Source organism: Mytilus trossulus, chromosome 9, assembly GCF_036588685.1.
Source record: "Mytilus trossulus isolate FHL-02 chromosome 9, PNRI_Mtr1.1.1.hap1, whole genome shotgun sequence".
Taxonomy (NCBI): Eukaryota; Metazoa; Mollusca; class Bivalvia; order Mytilida; family Mytilidae; genus Mytilus; species Mytilus trossulus.
Window position 1 is genome coordinate 13,522,470 of NC_086381.1, and position 18,225 is coordinate 13,540,694.

Genomic DNA, 18,225 nt, shown 5'->3' on the forward strand with positions numbered 1-18,225 from the left:
AAGGGATAATTACACCTTTCCCGCTTTAAACTCTTTGTTTTGTAGATCATTTGTGAGCAAAAACTCTCTATCAAGGAAATCATGATATGAAGTACAAGCCCCGGACAATCGTGATAACTTGGAGATAAATTCTCCGTAAGCAAGCACTCCTGGAATGTTGCAACATAAATACAGCACCTGGCACAAAGGACCAAGTAAGCTTATCTCATCACTTTAGGTGTCCGTCGTCGTCGGCCGTCATCATCGTTACATTTTCACATTCACTTCTTCTAGAGAAACTGAGATGGAATGAAACCATGCATGTCTTTTATGTTTCTTATGATCAATCACCAAAGAGGGCCGCAAGCGAAGAACCAAACAGGCATAAAATAATAATTGAAGAAAGCTATGTTTTTCGTTTTTATCCCCCTTATCTTCTTCTTTTCAAGACTGCAACGTTTCCTAGATAAAAATACATTTTTGTCTCCTTAATTTAAAAATAAATTATTATATTTACTTATCGACAGCATATACTGTTTGTTTACGGCAAGCGTCAATGATAGTGGAATTCGAATGGTTTGTCAATTGGAAAGAAAAATCAATTCTACAGCAGCGTCATATAAAGAACAGCGTAAAGTAAGTTCTCAGTCAATTTTAACGGGAGTAAAACGGCAATACTTTCTTACGGTAAGTTCGAATCATTATATAACCTTAGATTAAATACAAAATTATATAAAAAAAAGAAAACAAAATATAAAGGATCTAATGCCAAAAAATGTCTATTTAAAATTCTCCAATGATGATTAATTTTTTTAATCATAATTACAAGTGCCAATATCTTCATCATAATTAATCTCGAAATGCATTCACGATTTCTGTTAATTATTCAAACTTTTAAAAATATTGAAATTAAATGATGTAAACGCTAGCAACTATTTGTCACCGAACGGCCTTCAAAATTGAGTTAAAAAAAACAACGAAAACGATATATGCGTTAAATAAATTAGAAATCATTGAATCATAAACTTTTTCGATAAATTTTGATTTACCATGCAAAAACATACTTTACACAACATTATAATTGTTTACGTGGGTCATTTCAGTTTTTTTTTTTTACTCTTCATCGACTCTCATTTCATTATTCTGAACATATGTGTAGCAATCATTTTGCTTAACCAAATGTTTAGCTACAGTATATCAGCATTATGCTCTTTTACATTTTGACATAATCGTCATTATACAGGTTATAAGCTAAAATAAATATTTTTTGTACAGTCTTTTTTTTAATTTTTTTTTTATATATATTTACATTTTGCCCTTTGTATATCTCTGTCCCTTTCTGTAAAGCAAGATGAAATGTTACGGGCCTTTCTATAATGAGCTATTAATACGTTTTATTTAAAAAATATAGCAAACCAGTTTTATGTGGAACAATACAGTCAAATAGTAGCACTTAAAGGCGTAAACCTTTCGAATTCTTGACTGGTGTGTTCAAATCTTAAGTCAAAAAACGTTTACTAAACACAACCCAGAAAAATAAGACTGGATAACACGAAATATAACCAAATACTGGGGTGATTCCGGGTGCTCTGTGAAGTTTGACATATCATGCTGCACATATGACATCTATGGTGTTACATGTACTACTATAAAAATATTTGGGATTATTCATCACGAATTAGCGGTTTGGGAATTGACTCATTATGAACCTTAAGATTTCACTAAAATCTGAAAGAATTGGTTGTGATTAAGATAACGTTGACTTCTGTTCACCTACTTTTAGCAATGTAATTTTTATAAATTTCCTGTTTACAAAACTTTGAATTTTTCGAAAAACTAAGGATTTTCTTATCCCAGGCATAGATTACCTTAGCCGTATTTGGCACAACATTTTGGAATTTTGAATCCTCAATGCTCTTCAACTTTGTACCTGTTTGGCTTTATAAATATTTTGATATGAGCGTCACCGATGAGTCTTATGTAGACGAAACAAGCGTCTGGTGTGATAAATTATAACCCTGGTATCTTTGATAGTTATATATACACCACTGGGTCGATATCCTGCTTGTGGACGTTTCGTCCCCGCGGGTATCACCAGCCAAATTGTCAACACTTCGTTGTTTACATGGATATCAATGATGTGGTCATTTGGATAAATTTCCTGTATACAAAACTTTGAGTTTTTCGAAAAACTAAGGATGTTCTTCTCCCAGGCATAGATTACCTAAGCCGTATTTCGCACAACTTTTTGGAATTTTAAATCCTCAATGCTTTACAACGTTGTAACTGTTTGGCTTTATAAATATTTTGATATGAGCGTCACTTATAATTCTTATGTAGACGAAACGCGCGTCTGGCATACTAAATTATTATTCTGGTACCTTTGATAACTAATTTCACCTTTTATGTCTGTTATTTTGTCAACACATCTTTGTCAAAATAGCGGTATTGCATGCGACTGTCATACAAGTTAGATATTTATATAGCTACTAAACCAGATTTAATCCTACACTTTCTGCATAAAAAAATGCCAAACAACTTGTTATTCATTCCTTTGGTGTGTTTGAGCTTTTGATTTTGCAATTTTACCTCGGATTTTCAGTTTTGAATATTCTTTGGAGTTCGGTACTTTTTTTTATTTCACTTTGTTTTATCATACCTCGTTGACTTATTTCCAACATGAACGTTTAGTCATATAGCTTTTAACTTCTTTTATGTTTACTCTATGTTTAAACTGCTTTTAATGAATGAAGAAAGGTGTCTGCAACGTTTGCATACATTTTATGTATCTTATGTTGGCACTTGGTGTGAGGTGTAGTGGTTAGTGCATCGGACTTCGAACACAAAGTTTCCTGGTTCGATTCCCGTTCGGGATAAACATTTCAGGTACTCAATTTTTCGGCTATCCCTTTACACCATACATATGTATGGTCTTGAGGAAACGATGACAGTCAGTCGGAAGGGGATGATAAATGGCTGACCCTTGTCGAGAGAGCCATATCTCTTGCACGTTAAAGACACCCTTGTAGATTTCGAAAAATAGTAGGCTAATGCCGCTACAAGGCAGCACTCGCACCCGCAAAGTGGAAAGGGATTAATATAAGTTGCAAAACTTGTTTCCCAATCCACTATAAACAAATATGTTTAAAACTAAAACTTGGTGTGTACATTGTTCTAATGTTCAGCTTTATTTTATGAAGTTATAGTCCCAACATATAAGTATGTCTATATGTTATTAATGTCTCTGGTCCCAAACATTTAGGGAATAACATTCTAACCAAAAACTCTAGATCTGTTAATTAACGTTTTTACTTTAGACCCTTGGGATCTTTAAAAATGAATACAACATTTTATACAGTATTTGAAGATTAATTTCTAGAATAATAAATACAAATTAAAAGAAATCGAAGAAATGACTTTGTCTTGTCATGAATTAACTGTCCGATGAGATAAAGCTTAATCAAGTATATTTTGTTTAAATTCATCTCAATTTACAGTTTATGCAGGGACTCAATATCATTTAATTAAAACCGAAAATTCAACTTCTTTCAACTGAGAATTTTAGTTATGTTGATGAATTTTTAAATGGGTTTATAAACAATAGGAATGTGTAAATATGAAATATAAGAGTACAATCATATCGGCTATTTGTATCAGTCTTAGAAACAAGTAAGGGCTAAATTTAGTGCGATAATCATGAATTTTGAACCAAATAAAATATTTTGGAGTATGATGTTTCATATTTTTATAGTAACATAATACACTTATAGGAAAAGTTTGAAATATTTGTGCTGCACTGTCCATATTTCGTCCATGGAGTATTTGCAAGTTTATAGTTAAATAGACTTTAACCCAGTAAAATGTTTTGCGTTTACAATGTATATTTACCGAACATTTATTTTTTTTACTCTTTTTTATCAGACGAACATTGACGATTCACTTTGCTATAACTTTTTCGCATGATAATATAGAATACTTAGTTAACTGATTTTTCGAATCTATCAAATAGTTATATTAAAAGTTGTGTTGTTCAATATATTAGAAAACTTAATGGCTGAATAATTTGGGCATGTTACAGTAATCATTAAAAGAGGGATGAAAGACACCAGAGGAACAGTCAAACTCATAAATCGAAAATAAACTGACAACGCCATGGCTAAAAATGAAAAAGGACAAACAGACAAACCAAACAATAGTACACATGATACAACATAGAAAACTAAAGAATAAGCAACACCAACCCCATCAAAAACTAGTGTGGTCTCAGGTGCTCTGCAAGGGTAAGCAGATCCTGCACCACATGTGGCACCCGTCGTGTTGCTTATGTGATAACACATCCCGTAAGTAGTGTACTATTCGGTAGGTCACATTCATGAAAGAGGAGGGGATTGTAGTTGCGACGTCAGGAACATATTCGATATCATTTCATTCCATAACGGTCAACCAACTCGTAATGGCGTCCGTAAAATTTACGAAGGAATGATTTCAATTTCATCATTTGAGACTCTTGGTTTAATAGCCTCCTTGTGAGCAGCAACCCTCTATCAAGAAAATTCATGATAGGAAATGCAAGCACTGTAATATCGTATCAATTTGGAGATATATAGCATTAGTTGCACCTTCAATCCGAGGAGCAGTTATTGTATTTTTGGTTGTTTTGTTTTCATTTGTCATTTCAGTGTCTTTTATATCTTACTATCCGGTATGGAGTTAATTGGCCGTATGATGACCTATAGTTGCTTTTTTCTGCTTCGTTTGGGAGTTGATGGCGAGTTGTCTCAATAGCAATCAAACAACATCTTCTTAAATTTGCTTTTACCCATAACACAAGCCAATAAAAGAGGGACGAAAGATACCAAAGTGACAGTCAAACTCGTAAATCTAAAACAAACTGACAACGCCATGGCAAAAAATGAAAAAGACAAACAGAAAAACAATAGTACACATGACACAACATAGAAAATTAAAGAATAAACAACACGAATCCCACCAAAAACTAGAGGTGATCTGAGGTGCTCCGGAAGGGTAAGCAGATCCTGCTCCACATGCGGCACCCGTCGTGTTGCTTATGTGATTACATATCCGGTAAATAGTCTAATTCGGTAGGTCAAATTCATGAAAGGGAAGGGGATTGTAGTTACGACGTAAGGAACATATCCGATATCATTTGTGAAACGGTTATTCCATAACGGTCAACCAACTCATGATGGCGTCCGTAAAATTTACGAAGGGATGATTTCAACTTCACCATTGGAACTCTTGGTTTAATAGCTTCCTTGTGAGCAGTAATCTCTATCAAGAAAATCATGATAGGAAATGCAAGCACGGGAATATCGTATCAATTGGGAGATATATACCCCGTATGCAGGTGCTGCTGGAATGTTGCTACTTAGAAATGGAAAGTCCACAATTGGAAAGCTGAAATCATCTCTTTTGTCGTAAAGTTTTGTCTTCAACCGACCCTCATTGTCAATTTCTAGATGTAAGTCAAGATATGAAGCCGACTTAACTGTATATGTAGTATCCTTTATCTCCAATTCGATGGGATAGATGCGATTCACATAGTCACAAAATTTTGAATTGTTTAGTGAAAGAACGTCATCTATTTAGCGGAAAGTAGAGTTAAAGGATATTGCTAACTTCTTATCTTTCTTCCTAAGAAGTTCCTGCATGAAGTCAGCCTCATAATAATAAAGAAACAAGTCAGCAAGTAGAGGGGCACAGTTTGTTCCCATTGGGATGCCGACAGTCTGTTGAAAAACACGTCCTCTGAACATAACAAATATGTTGTCAATCAAGAAATCAAGCATCTTGATAATATCGGTTTCAGAGAATTTTTTGTTTGAATCAGAATGATTCTTTACAAAGTATGATTTATCCCTCCCTTAGACAAGATACTTGTATCTACGTTGGCCATTCTTTTTTATGAAGCAAAGTAATACCAACTCTTTTAATTTGTCTTTTAGTTTGGAATGTGGAATACTTGTGTAAAGAGTAGAAAAGTCAAATGTTTTAATACTGTTACAAGATGAAAGAGAGTTAGATTGTATGTACTCTAAAAGATCTTTGGAATTTTTAAGTATCCACATCTGATTCACGCCACCTCTAGAATAGGCAGTTTCACAATAACTTTGAAGCCCGTCTTTGATTGCTGATAAAATGGATGTTAATAATTTAGAAAGGGGTTTCGTGGAGCACTTGGAAGACCCAGCAATATACCGTTGTTTGTAAGGACACTTATGTAGTTTAGGTATCCAATACAGTGATGGAAGATCCAGTTCTTCATCTTTGGTTGAAATACCAAAGGAACAAAGAACAGACCTATGATTATCCAGGATTTCCTCTCTGGTAAGTGTCGTGAGGGTATATGTTGGGTTTCCAAGTGAATTGTCTATACCTAATTCGTTTATCAAGCAATTAATGTAATGACTTTTACAGATATAAACGATGTTGTTTGGGGCTTTGTCTGCGGGGACAACAACATATTCATCATGGAGGTCAGATAGGTGTTTAGCAACATTTGGATCTTTGAAGATTGACGTAGCATTGGCATTGATGGACCCATTCAGTTTCTTAATTCTGATTTGTATTAACGACCTCACTGCCTTAAACCATTCGGATAGAGTGTCTACGTCTTCCTTCTCGCGCTTAGCCCATTGCCTGGCATAATCCTCGACTGAATCCATCAAAATTTTAAAGTTGTGTTTCCAATTGATGGATTTAGGCTCACGATATTTCGGACCTTTCGATAACACGTTTCGTAGAGAAGTGTTATTAACAATGTTAAGGTCACCGGTTATAACGTGGTAATAACCAATAAGGTATCTATTTTGATCTGACATTAATTTTATATCACAGCAACAAGATATAGCCATAAAATCTTTAACACAAATCTGTCCAACAATGATCTCTCGAATTTGACAGAAATTGATTGACATGAAAATGACATTGTACTTTGTTGCTAAATTTAGGAAGTATTAGACCATAGACAATGTTCGAACTGTAGAAATAACATATCACTTTGTATAATAAGGCACGCATTTAGTTTCCGACAGGCTAAAAATTAAGATACCGTCTTTAATTATTCAGACTTCTTTTACAGAATCAAAGTATAATTTTATTTTATTTTTTATTAAACTGCTGACTGATTTTATATATAATTTAGTGCTTTTTGTCTGACCTTTTTTGTTTTGTCCTTTTAATGCACTTTTAGCTATTTTTGTAATCGAAAGTAAAAATGCAGGGGTTGAGTCCTAAACAAACTACCACGTCCATTTTTATTTTTTGTCTATCTGATGAGTTAAGCCTTTTTCAACTGATGTGTATAGTTCGTTCTTATGTTGTACTATTATACCACTGTCCCAGGTTAGGGGGAGGGTTGGGATCCTGCTAACATGTTTAACCCCGCCATATTATTTATGTATGTGTCTGTCCCAAGTCAGGAGCCTATAATTCAGGGGTTGTCGATTGTTTATATTTGTTTTTCGTTCATTTTTTTTTAATTAAATAAGGCCGTTAGTTTTCTCGTTTGAATTGTTTTACATTGTCTTATCGGGGCCTTTTATAGCTGTATGCGGTATGGGCTTTGCTCATTGTTGAAGGCCGTACGGTGACCCATAATTGTTAATGTTTATGTCATTTTGGTCTTTTGAGGATAGTTGTCTCATTGGCAATCATACCACATCTTCTTTTTTATATAATAGTTTAACCCTGCTACACGTTTATGTAATTTTCCAAATTACCTTCGCTTATTGATACTGTAGGTTTTCCCGAACTAAACCTTCAAAAGTTTTACTGTTATCAAAATTAATTCTCTTTAAAAAATGTAAAACACTGTTTGGATTATACAACATTCAATGAAGGATGCTACATTTTTCTTTTAAAAAATTTGAAAAATCACAACAAATACACGCAAAATGGTAAACAAGTTTTAGTACTTTAACCTATAATGGTTTACTTTTTAAATTGTTACTTGGATGGAGAGTTGTCTCATTGGCACTCACACCACATCTTCCTATATCTATTAATATTATAATTTTGTATTGAAATGCCTAGGTTTTGACCAATCTATAAGTACGAAATACAACTTCATCTGCTTAATCAGAAAAATGTTATTGTAATATTCTTTCCAATTCAATTTGTTGTTTTGTAGATAATTTAAATTGAGACTATGGAAAATAATAGATCCGTAAAACATTATCAATGGTAGCATTTAAAAATCAAATCAAATTTGGTTTTATTTTCTATCCCCCAAGCAATTAATTCCTTAACTGAATATTTATTTGTATAACAAATACTTTACGTCAAGATGGTATACTTGAAAAATATGTTTCGATCCATGAATATATGCTAACTGTCAAGCTTTTTAGAGCATATCATGAAAGTCAAATGTGTTTCATAAAATACAATTCCTAACAGACATTATCATTGTAGGTATGTATATATTTTTTTTAAATATATCGTTTATATTTTTCAGATGTGTAGAAGAACAGCAAAAGTAATATTATTATTTCTATTTATCACCGTACTGACTGGTGTATCAAGATCATATCCAGGTACACGATTCTATGTTCGCTTTAAATCCGAGTACGCTATATATCAAAACGGTTTAAATACTGCTAACCTTAGACAAAGTATCACGAAAGAAGAATCGCTTCAGCTCTGTTCTTTGGTAATAAAACAACAAAAATACTCCCCTAAAAAAAAAGTAAAAAAAGTAAAAAGTAAAAAGAAATTTGTTTCAATCTATAATTCTTGAAATATTAAACATATGTCATTAAATCTCCGCATTTATCCAACAAAATTCTTCGTCATTGCTAAATTGGGGGAGAAAATAGTATATTAAAATATTATCTTCAATTGCAAGAAAAAGGTGCATTTTCTATCATCTTTTGGGAGGGGTTATAGAATGATTTGATATACTCTGGTTGAGAAACAAACCGATACCTTACATGATGACTTACAAATATCTTGTCATCGATATGTTTTTTTCTTCTAAATGCCAAATATATAGGTGAAAAAGACGAAAATGTATATTTCTAAATCGATCTCTAATTTGATCATATTACATTCGATAGTCAATGACAAACACGTTTTTGAAAGGTAAATCGTTTGGTATCATCAAAAATATATCGAGGTACGCATATCCGAAACTGATTCAATCTTAATTAGTTTGAAAAGTTCATTTGGAATCAGATGAATTTCTTTTCTGGGAAGAACGTGACCCATCTGTAGAAAAATAGAACGGATTTTTGTTTTTCTCTTATAATAGGGTGGAACAATGCCTTGATAGGCTGTCTCTATGGTTTTAGTACTTAATAAAGGACTGCGATAACGCAATTAATGGATTTCGTCCTACAGTAATTAGAACCGGTATACAAGAAACAAGCGTATATGTTGTTAATTATTATATGATATTTACATTCTGTTAGTGTCTCACATATACAGCATATGTTCTCACTTCAACAAATGAATGATCTAGGATTTTATAGGTTTTTGGGAACTTAAAACTGTGATATTTGTTGTAAATTTATTGAATGGATTTTTTTATAATTCTTGAATTCTTCTGTTGCAGTAAACATCGGCTTTTCTTAAATCATGAAATATAAGAAAATAAAATCATTTTTCTTCAAGATACGCAGATATTATCTAGCTTGACAACATTTTTGTTAATTATTGCAGGATACTTCATCGTCAAATTTCCAATTCTTATAAAATATTGTTGAGTACTGGAGAGATGACACATATAAGTCATGTCAAGGCAACTTGCAATGTATGAAACATGTGCACAAGTAAATGTATGCATATTTAATAAAAGTTAAATCATCGTCAAACATACACATGGTCGTATGCTGATATGGTTCATAAGTGTTTCTTGTTTTATATATAGATTATACCGTTACTTTTCCTGTTTAAAATGTTTTACACTGTTCAATTTGGTGCCCTCTATAGCTTTCTGTTCGGCTCCGTGTTAGAAATTGTTCTTTGACGTATAATGGTTTACTTTCAACAATCTGTGGCTTGCATGGAAGAGAGTTGTATCATTTGTACTCATACTACATTTTCTTATTTATATCTTCAAATGCATTATTTGTTTTTTGATATATATTAACTCAGTTGTCAGCACTCTGTTCTTCGGTACCTGACATGTCTTAAAATTGTCGTTCGTGAATAAAGAAACTCTGGTTCCAACTCTGTCAGATAAAGTGACATGCATTCATCAAATGACGTTTAATGAGGAAATGGCTATATGTTAAGGCCCCATTTTGGCATGATTAGTTCTTGTACGGTCTTGTACGTCTTTTGCTCTCAACTTTGAGTATTTCGGGTGAAGGTTTATCTAGAATAGCGTTTTGGACGCACGTTATTTAGGGCATACGATACAAATTTTATCCCTTATTGAAATTTTGTTGAAAATTTGCATATTGGCGATTTGTTTGAGCTGATTAAATCAAATATGTGTACAAAATAGACCAGCATGTTCTACTTTTTGAGTAAATTGAGATTAAAATTTCAGACATTTCCTCAAAATTCGGATTTGTGGACGTAATTTTCCTTTCCAGAATTACATAACTTTTTTTGTTTCAAAAGAAAAAGCTGTTATTTGTGAAAATATTTGTATTCTTTTTTTTACTAATAACTGATATTTATCAAATGTTCATAAATGTAGAAAGTTACGTTATTTTTTCTGCGTATTATTTTAACAAGTTTTATTTAAAAAAAAATATTATTGACTTTTTCATGACAATTTGGTAAACATAATCTTCACATGTTATCAAAACAAATGTCATTTAAAAAAAGAGTCTCATTTAAATCAGTTTGAATGATAACAATTAGTCGAAAAATGCATCTTCTTTTTCGATAAGTCACAGGTAGACGCCGCGAAAATAACCATTTACGTTAGCAACGTCATAATCTGCCCTGTTACTGTATTTTAAAAAAAGCTCTTTATTTACATATTACTTGCCAATTGTAAAAGATCTTTTTATTTTTGAGTTAGTTTATATTTTATGATCAGGTATATATTATACATATACAATGAACAGAACATACATGTATATGCTTTAATTGTGGAGCCAAATCCTTCTTGCAAATTCTTAGTTTGACATTTGACATTCAATTAGGTACAATTTGTATATAATCATGTCGTGATATTTTGGCGTGTTAGCTATAACATTATTATCTCTAAAGAACCTAAAATCAAATGTCTGTTTTGTCATATCCCTTTATGATGTTAACCTGAAACATTTGACAAAATCAAAGTCTTTAGATCTTATCGTGTTATAATTCAATCTCTGTTGTCGTGAGAGACTTTCTTGTCGATTATAAAAAAGTGTATGTCCTGATTAAAACTTATTTTATGATGACCATAAATTTAGAAAATAAAAGCATTCCTCTTAAAGTAATGATAAATAAACTCGAAGAGAACTTTATTGTCTAAGGTAAGCTCGAAATACAAATAGAACATCAAATTCTATTTACTCCAAAGTCAATTTAAATCAGAAACATATGTGGACATAAGAGAACCGACATGAGACAGTGGCAGTTAATAATTTTATGTCAATTGAGTTGACTTTTTATCAAGAGAATAATAACGCAAATTGTAGAAGTTATGGTTTCAAAATATCTAACAAAATTGAACGTTTTGAATAAAAATATAATGAAGATAAATCCAACTAGCATATTTTTACATTGATTATTCTAATTTCTATATATAAAAATAAAAAAAAAAGAAAAGTGTGAACATTTAATGTATGTCAGGTTTTTGTTTGTTATTGGTGCATTTGTTATATACTTGAACGCTAACTCTCCCTTAACTATGTTGAATTTACCCACAGATAGAAGATGCGGCTAAGCAATTCAAACTTGTTAAATTTGTTAATTTCAAAAGTTGGTGTAAGTATTTACAAAAGGTCATACAAGAATAACAAGCTAAAATGAATAACAATTATATATATATATAAACTGCATGACAGTATTGAACTGTGTTCAACTGTTCATTGCAAATCTTATTTTGCTTATTATAGGATACGGGCTTTGGGGGTAAAGCCTATCTGTAACTGTTTGCATTTTTGTCCTTTAATCTTGAGTTGTTAGATGTTACGTTGGCTACCATAGACAGGCGCACAAATGCGGCGGCTTTTAACATGTTTTTTGTGATCTCAACCCTCCCCCTACACCTCTAGCCGATGTAGAACAAATAAACACACAACAATGCTCTTTGTGAAACTCAGTTAAAGCGAAATCTGAGTACGATGTCAGAATAGGTAACACAAGAAACTAAACAAAATGACATGAATTAACAAAGAACCACTAACAGTTACTGACATGCTAGCTCCAGACCTCAATTAAACAGCTGATTGAAAGATTATGTCTTCATCATATGAATATTAAGTACAATTCCTCCCGTTAGTATTATACCATCATAAATATTTGAAAAGAAAACATAACCCGTGTCATGCCAAAAACTGGTTCTCGAATAAATGTGTTTAATTCAGATGCAAATACCCTATATGTTGAACGATCATTAGATCTGACACAAAGAAAAAATCGAAAATCTTTATTGTACTTCGAAAGAAATGTTCGGGATCATATGAGTATTTGGACCATACGCGTATGGTCATGACCATATGACTCATATGGTCCGGCCCGTTAGTAACCATACGAGAATATACTCATAAGATCCGACCATACGCGTACGGTCCAAATACTCGTATGGTCCTGAACATAAATATTGACCTTTTATATTATTTTTTCAGCGATGGACAATAGTGCGTATGATGTCATATCCGGAGATGCAGAGTTATACGGACTTGATAAAAGATACAAGTGGAAGTAAGCTTATGTATAAAGAATAAAAATACCATTGCATTACGACTATCAAAACTATTATTATTTTTTTCAATCATAATCTAAAATGTAGTATATACAGTTCATTATAAAAGGCTGGTCAAATAAACATGAATGTTCCTATGGGCATATATCAATATTACTGCAAAATTTGTTGTAATTTGGTTTGATGCAATATGAAATATGACAAAAATGTGTTTCTTATTCCGAGTTAATCGATTGGTAATTGATTCTCTCTTATCTATCGCAAATGGAAAATATTTTAAATATGTGTAACACGTGAATAGATTAAAGTTATCAAGTGAACATTATAAAAACAATTAGCATCCGTTAAATGTGGACGGAAAATACAAAGTGTGCTTATCTAAACCAAAAATCCAAGAATCGTTATTGCACACATGTCTATACTTGTTATATAACCTTCAATACACTGTTTTTAATGATTGAACTACAACAGTTAAGTAAATAAAGAAAAAGAAAAAAAGCGAAATATTTTTATTTATTTCTCGAATCCTATACTGGAAACCGCAAATCAGGATGTTTACCAAGTTATTGGTTTGAATGCACCACGAATGTGTTTTTTTTTAAGATATTTGATAAGTATGTGAAATCACTAGGCTTATTCAACTGAATTTATCTGGAAAACTACCTTAAACAAAATAAACCACCATTTATATCTTTATTATAGTTCCATGTATGATTTTAGGTGAAATTTATTCTGTCATTTGTAATTCTCTTCGAATTAAATAGCTAGAACTACTTGAACTTGTATCAATGAATGTATATATTCCCGTCATCATACATTTTTAATGTTTTCCAATAGATAGTCTATACGTCTTTCTGCACAATTTCTTTCAAACGAACATTAACGTCAAATATATGTCAGAACGAGGCTTTATTTTATGGATTACATTTGATAATCTTCATTACATCGAAATGAAATCACACAATCTTTTATTAATTTTGATCTTATCAAGAAAATATAAAATTTCTACTAATCTTATTACAGTTATAATGACAAATCAAAATTCAAATAAACCTGTATGCATACATGAAGCTGCTAAATAAACTCATCATAGATACCAGGACTAAATTTAGTATTGGTTGTTGTCTCTTTGACACATTCCCCATTTCCATTCTCAATTTTAAATACTATTTTTTTTTGTTATCATTGCTTAGATTTGAATGACCATTTTCATATCTACTTAAAGAGTGACTTATAAATATATTTCAACGCCTCCGTTATATTTTAGTTCATAAATAGTCATCACATTTTGCAATTAAGAAAAAACATGCGTCTAATGATATTTCAGTGCCATACCTCTAAAAGTAGTTTTATTTCTAAAAACGACTGCATTTTTTTGTTGTAAGACTCAATTATTGGTATTACGATCCAAAGTTCTTTCAAGATGCGCTTAGTATCATCAGCTTACCACATAACCACTCTCATTTCTTTGTACTAAAATTGGTATAGAAAACCTAAGCATCTAGAGACAATTACGTGTAAACAGCTTGTGAAAATAACATATGAGAATGGATTTATTTCACTTAATGGCGGATTACTGGAATGATGCTCATTTAAGTTCGTCAAGAAATTTGTAACTGAAGAAGTAAATATAAATCTCAAGAAATGAAGGAGAGTAATTTCACTGTAAATGGAAGTAGACAATTTATAGAAAAGATATAGTTTGTTTGCATTATACGAACTTGAGACTTTTAATCGCGGTGTTATACTGTGTTAGGTAGATATAAGAAGATGTAGTATGAGTGCCAATGAGACATTTCTCAATCCAAGTCACAATTTTTAAAAATAAACCGTTATAAGTCAAAATAATCTCTTCAATACAGATTTTTGGTTCACACCGAACAGCAAGCTACAAATAGATGCCTTGTTTCTTTCGATACTTTTTATAAGTGATTTGTTCCATTTCGAAAATTAATGAAAAGATTGGGGTTTTTTTAATTTGGGTTTGTTTATTTTCAAATCTGATCATCAAAACCATGTATTGAGGATCTAAAATACGTGTTTACTTTAAGCACATGTTTCGCAAATATACAAAATAAATTTACAACGAACAGCTGTCATTTAAGCTGTCAGATGACTGATTGTAAATAACTGATTAGTCAAAAGATTAGATTTGGTTTTTTTTTTAAATAAAAGATTTAAAAGACGTCTCAATTATTTCGATGTCGAACATTAACCGGCGCTTACTTATTGAAATTGAAATTTATTCTATGTTATTTGTTTCCATGAAAAGCTTTAATCAAACCGCTGTCACGGTATTTGATTTATTCCTATATTTTAATCAATTTAAAACAATTTTTTATTGGAAAGACCACAACAGAGGCGTGATCCTAATACAGATACATTTAGTAGTTTAATCTAATGCAAATAGAATAACTGTAAAAATATTAAAACAAGTCCATTTCGTTGACATATGATTTTAAACCCAAAGAACATGCAATATGTTTTTTGTATGTTTTCGCTTTGATAATCTCGTGTAATTTCGATGTATGGAAAAAACATTACACGCTTTCAAATTGCAATTACACAAGAAGAACTTGAGATGCATGGCTGTATAGTCAATTTTAAAAATTGTACCATTATAATATGATTCTGCCATTTATTCGACCGGCAAAGATCCAAGTGTATAAGACTTTTAGAAATTTCATTCTTTTTCTTTAGTTTTTTTCTTTTTATGGTAAATTGTATTGCTATCTGTATTAAAATTTAAAAAAAGATGCGGCATCATATAGATGATTGTCAATGTAGTAGCTTTTCATCAGAGCCCAAATGAAGTTGTACTTTAATAGCAACTATAGGTTAGTCAATACCAAATATTTGGTTCTGGTTTTAATGGAACTATAAATGAATTAGACTAAGTAAATCAAGCGCAGGACATCGTTTAATGAAACACATATAGTTATACAAATGTGTAAAATTCACATCGAAAACAAAAACAATGTAATTGATCTATCAGCCTATATATGTAATTATATTTTCAAGGCACACACAAAAATATGTATAACATCATATGAATCCAAGAGAAACACTCTCCTTTATAAATAGCTATCATCAAGCACAAATAGTCGTTGATAAAAGATGTTCGTTTTTCTGCAGTCTACATGTTGTGTCGACTGTTATAATATTTATTTGTGCGTTTTTCTGTGATAAGTGCTCTTGTCAGGTTTTTTTTGTACTGCATTTCTGTCATGTAGTGTTGTCATTTTAGCGATAGCTTTTAACATTTCCATATCAGTGGGAAGTTTTGGATAGGTCATAAAATCAGGTAAAACCCACGATTTTTATTCAAAATGTCCTGTACCAAGTCAAGAATATGGTAGTTATTATCAGATAGAAGTTTGTACTTTATTTGAACTTTTTAACGTTTTTGGGTTCGAGCGTCACTGATTAGTCTTTTGTAGACGAAACGCGCGTCAGGCGTAAATACAAAATTTAATCCTGGTATAGATGATGAGTTTATTTCTATGTATTTTGGCGTTTGTATTGTTTCACTTTAGTTTTCCTGTTGTTCCTTTGTTTCCCTCTTATAGTTTATGTGTTTTCCTCTTATAGAAGAGGGACGAAAGATACCAAAGGGACAGTCAAACTCATAAATCTAAAACAAACTGACAACGCCGGGGCTACAAAAAAAAACAGAAAAACAATAGTACACATGACGCAACATAGAAAACCAAAGAATAAACAACACGAACCCCACCAAAAACTAGGGTAATCTCAAGTGCTCCGGAAGGGTAAGCAGATCCTGCTCCACATGTGGAACCCGTCGTGTTGCTTATGTGATTACAAATCCGGTAAATAGTCTAATTCGGTAGGTCACATTCATGAAAGGGAAGGGGATTGTAGTTACGACGTAAGGAACATTTCCGATATCATTTGTGAAACGGTTATTCCATAACGGTCAACCAACTCGTGATGGCGTCCGTAAAATTTACGAAGGGATGATTTCAACTTTACCATTTGGAACTCTTGGTTTAATAGCTTCCTTGTGAGCAGTTACCCTCTATCAAGAAAATCATGATAGGAAATGCAAGCACGGGAATATCGTATCAATTGTGTGATATATATCCCGTATGCAGGTGCTGCTGGAATGTTGCTACTTAGAAATGGAAAGTTCACAATTGGAAAGCTGAAATCATAACTTTTGTCGTAAAGTTTTGTTTTCAATCGACCCTCATTGTCAATTTTGAGATGTAAGTCAAGATATGAAGCCGACTTAACTGTATATGTAGTATCCTTGATCTCTAGTTCGATGGGATAGATGCGTTCCACATAGTCGCCAAATTTTGAATTGTTTAGTGAAAGAACATCATCTATATAGCGGAAAGTAGAGTTAAGATAATGCGTTTCCTTTGGTTTTAATTTGTAACCGGATTCGTTTTCTCTCAAATGATTTATGACATTTTAACAGCAGTATAGTAATGTTGTCTTTGTTTATCTCAGGTGCATCCAGATCATATATCAATACCTAACTGGAATTATGCTTTTTACTTCATAGGGATGTAGTTAAACGTGTCCCTACAAAAATATTTCTGGTTATATCCAAGTCATCGTTTTAATTTGATATACTATTACGCTTTTATTTATTCAAATATTTCTTTTGTAGATGCAATGGTTGGTTTAAATGGCGATGTGGAAATTCTAAAATGGTTCACAGGGAAATTCGAAACATAGACTCAGAATAATGTTTTTTGTTATTATCAGCCTTATAACTTTATGATGGCATCGCTTTATACAATTTACATTCGAATGTCAATTGATCCCTCAATGAATCCTGCTACGTTTTATTAATGAAGTTTATAGTATATCGTTGTTATATCTATATATTGTCTGTGAATTTCTACCTGAATAAAGTATGTCTGATCTTTATCTATAATCTTCATCGACGTGTTCTTTATATTTGTAAGTGTGACGAGTTTCAGAATAAAAGAAGTGTAACGTGCTTGGCTGAAAAAGTATCTGCTTGTATTCGTTTTCACACAAAATAAAGTGATATAAAAATTGTTACCTCAATCTGTCCTTAATCCTTTCAATGACTCCGAGGGCTCAACTGATTTGCTCAACACTTGTAACCTTTCAAAATCTATAAAAGAACAAGCTTTAAAAAGCTTTCTGAAACACCTTGAGTCTGATAAACCTAATTTCTGAGACAACTAGTTTTGAAATACATAGTCTCTGAAGCACGATGTTCCTGCGACAGCTGATCTAAAACAAAACCGACGTCATCAGACTATTAAAGCTACTTTTTTTAGGGACTGCGACCATTCCCATGGGAAATTACAGTTTCTGAACAACCCGGTAGCTTGCAGCAATCGTAAAGTCTTCTAAACTAACTTCTAAACTACTTGTTTCAAAACCACAAGCTCGAAATAGAT

The 18,225-nt window shown here is 32.1% G+C and overlaps 1 protein-coding gene across 1 annotated transcript; it reads left to right on the plus strand.

Annotated features, from left to right (window-relative positions):
• The first annotated feature begins 552 nt into the window (after positions 1–552).
• On the plus strand, positions 553–17,682 carry LOC134684308 (uncharacterized). The gene is made up of 4 exons (XM_063543595.1): positions 553–666; positions 8,456–8,534; positions 12,738–12,813; positions 17,457–17,682. The coding sequence occupies exons 1-4, from the start codon at positions 553–555 to the stop codon at positions 17,533–17,535; spliced, it is 348 nt and encodes a 115-aa protein (XP_063399665.1). The 3' UTR covers positions 17,536–17,682.
• The last annotated feature ends 543 nt before the right edge of the window (positions 17,683–18,225 follow it).

Coding starts and splice junctions, on each gene's coding strand:
- LOC134684308 (XM_063543595.1), top strand. CDS start 553: ATGGTTTGTCAATTGGAAAGAAAAATCAATTCTACAGCAGCGTCATAT. Junction 667..8,455: donor AACGGCAATACTTTCTTACG/GTAAGTTCGAAT, acceptor TATATTTTTCAG/ATGTGTAGAAGAACAGCAAA. Junction 12,814..17,456: donor GATAAAAGATACAAGTGGAA/GTAAGCTTATGT, acceptor TTTCTTTTGTAG/ATGCAATGGTTGGTTTAAAT.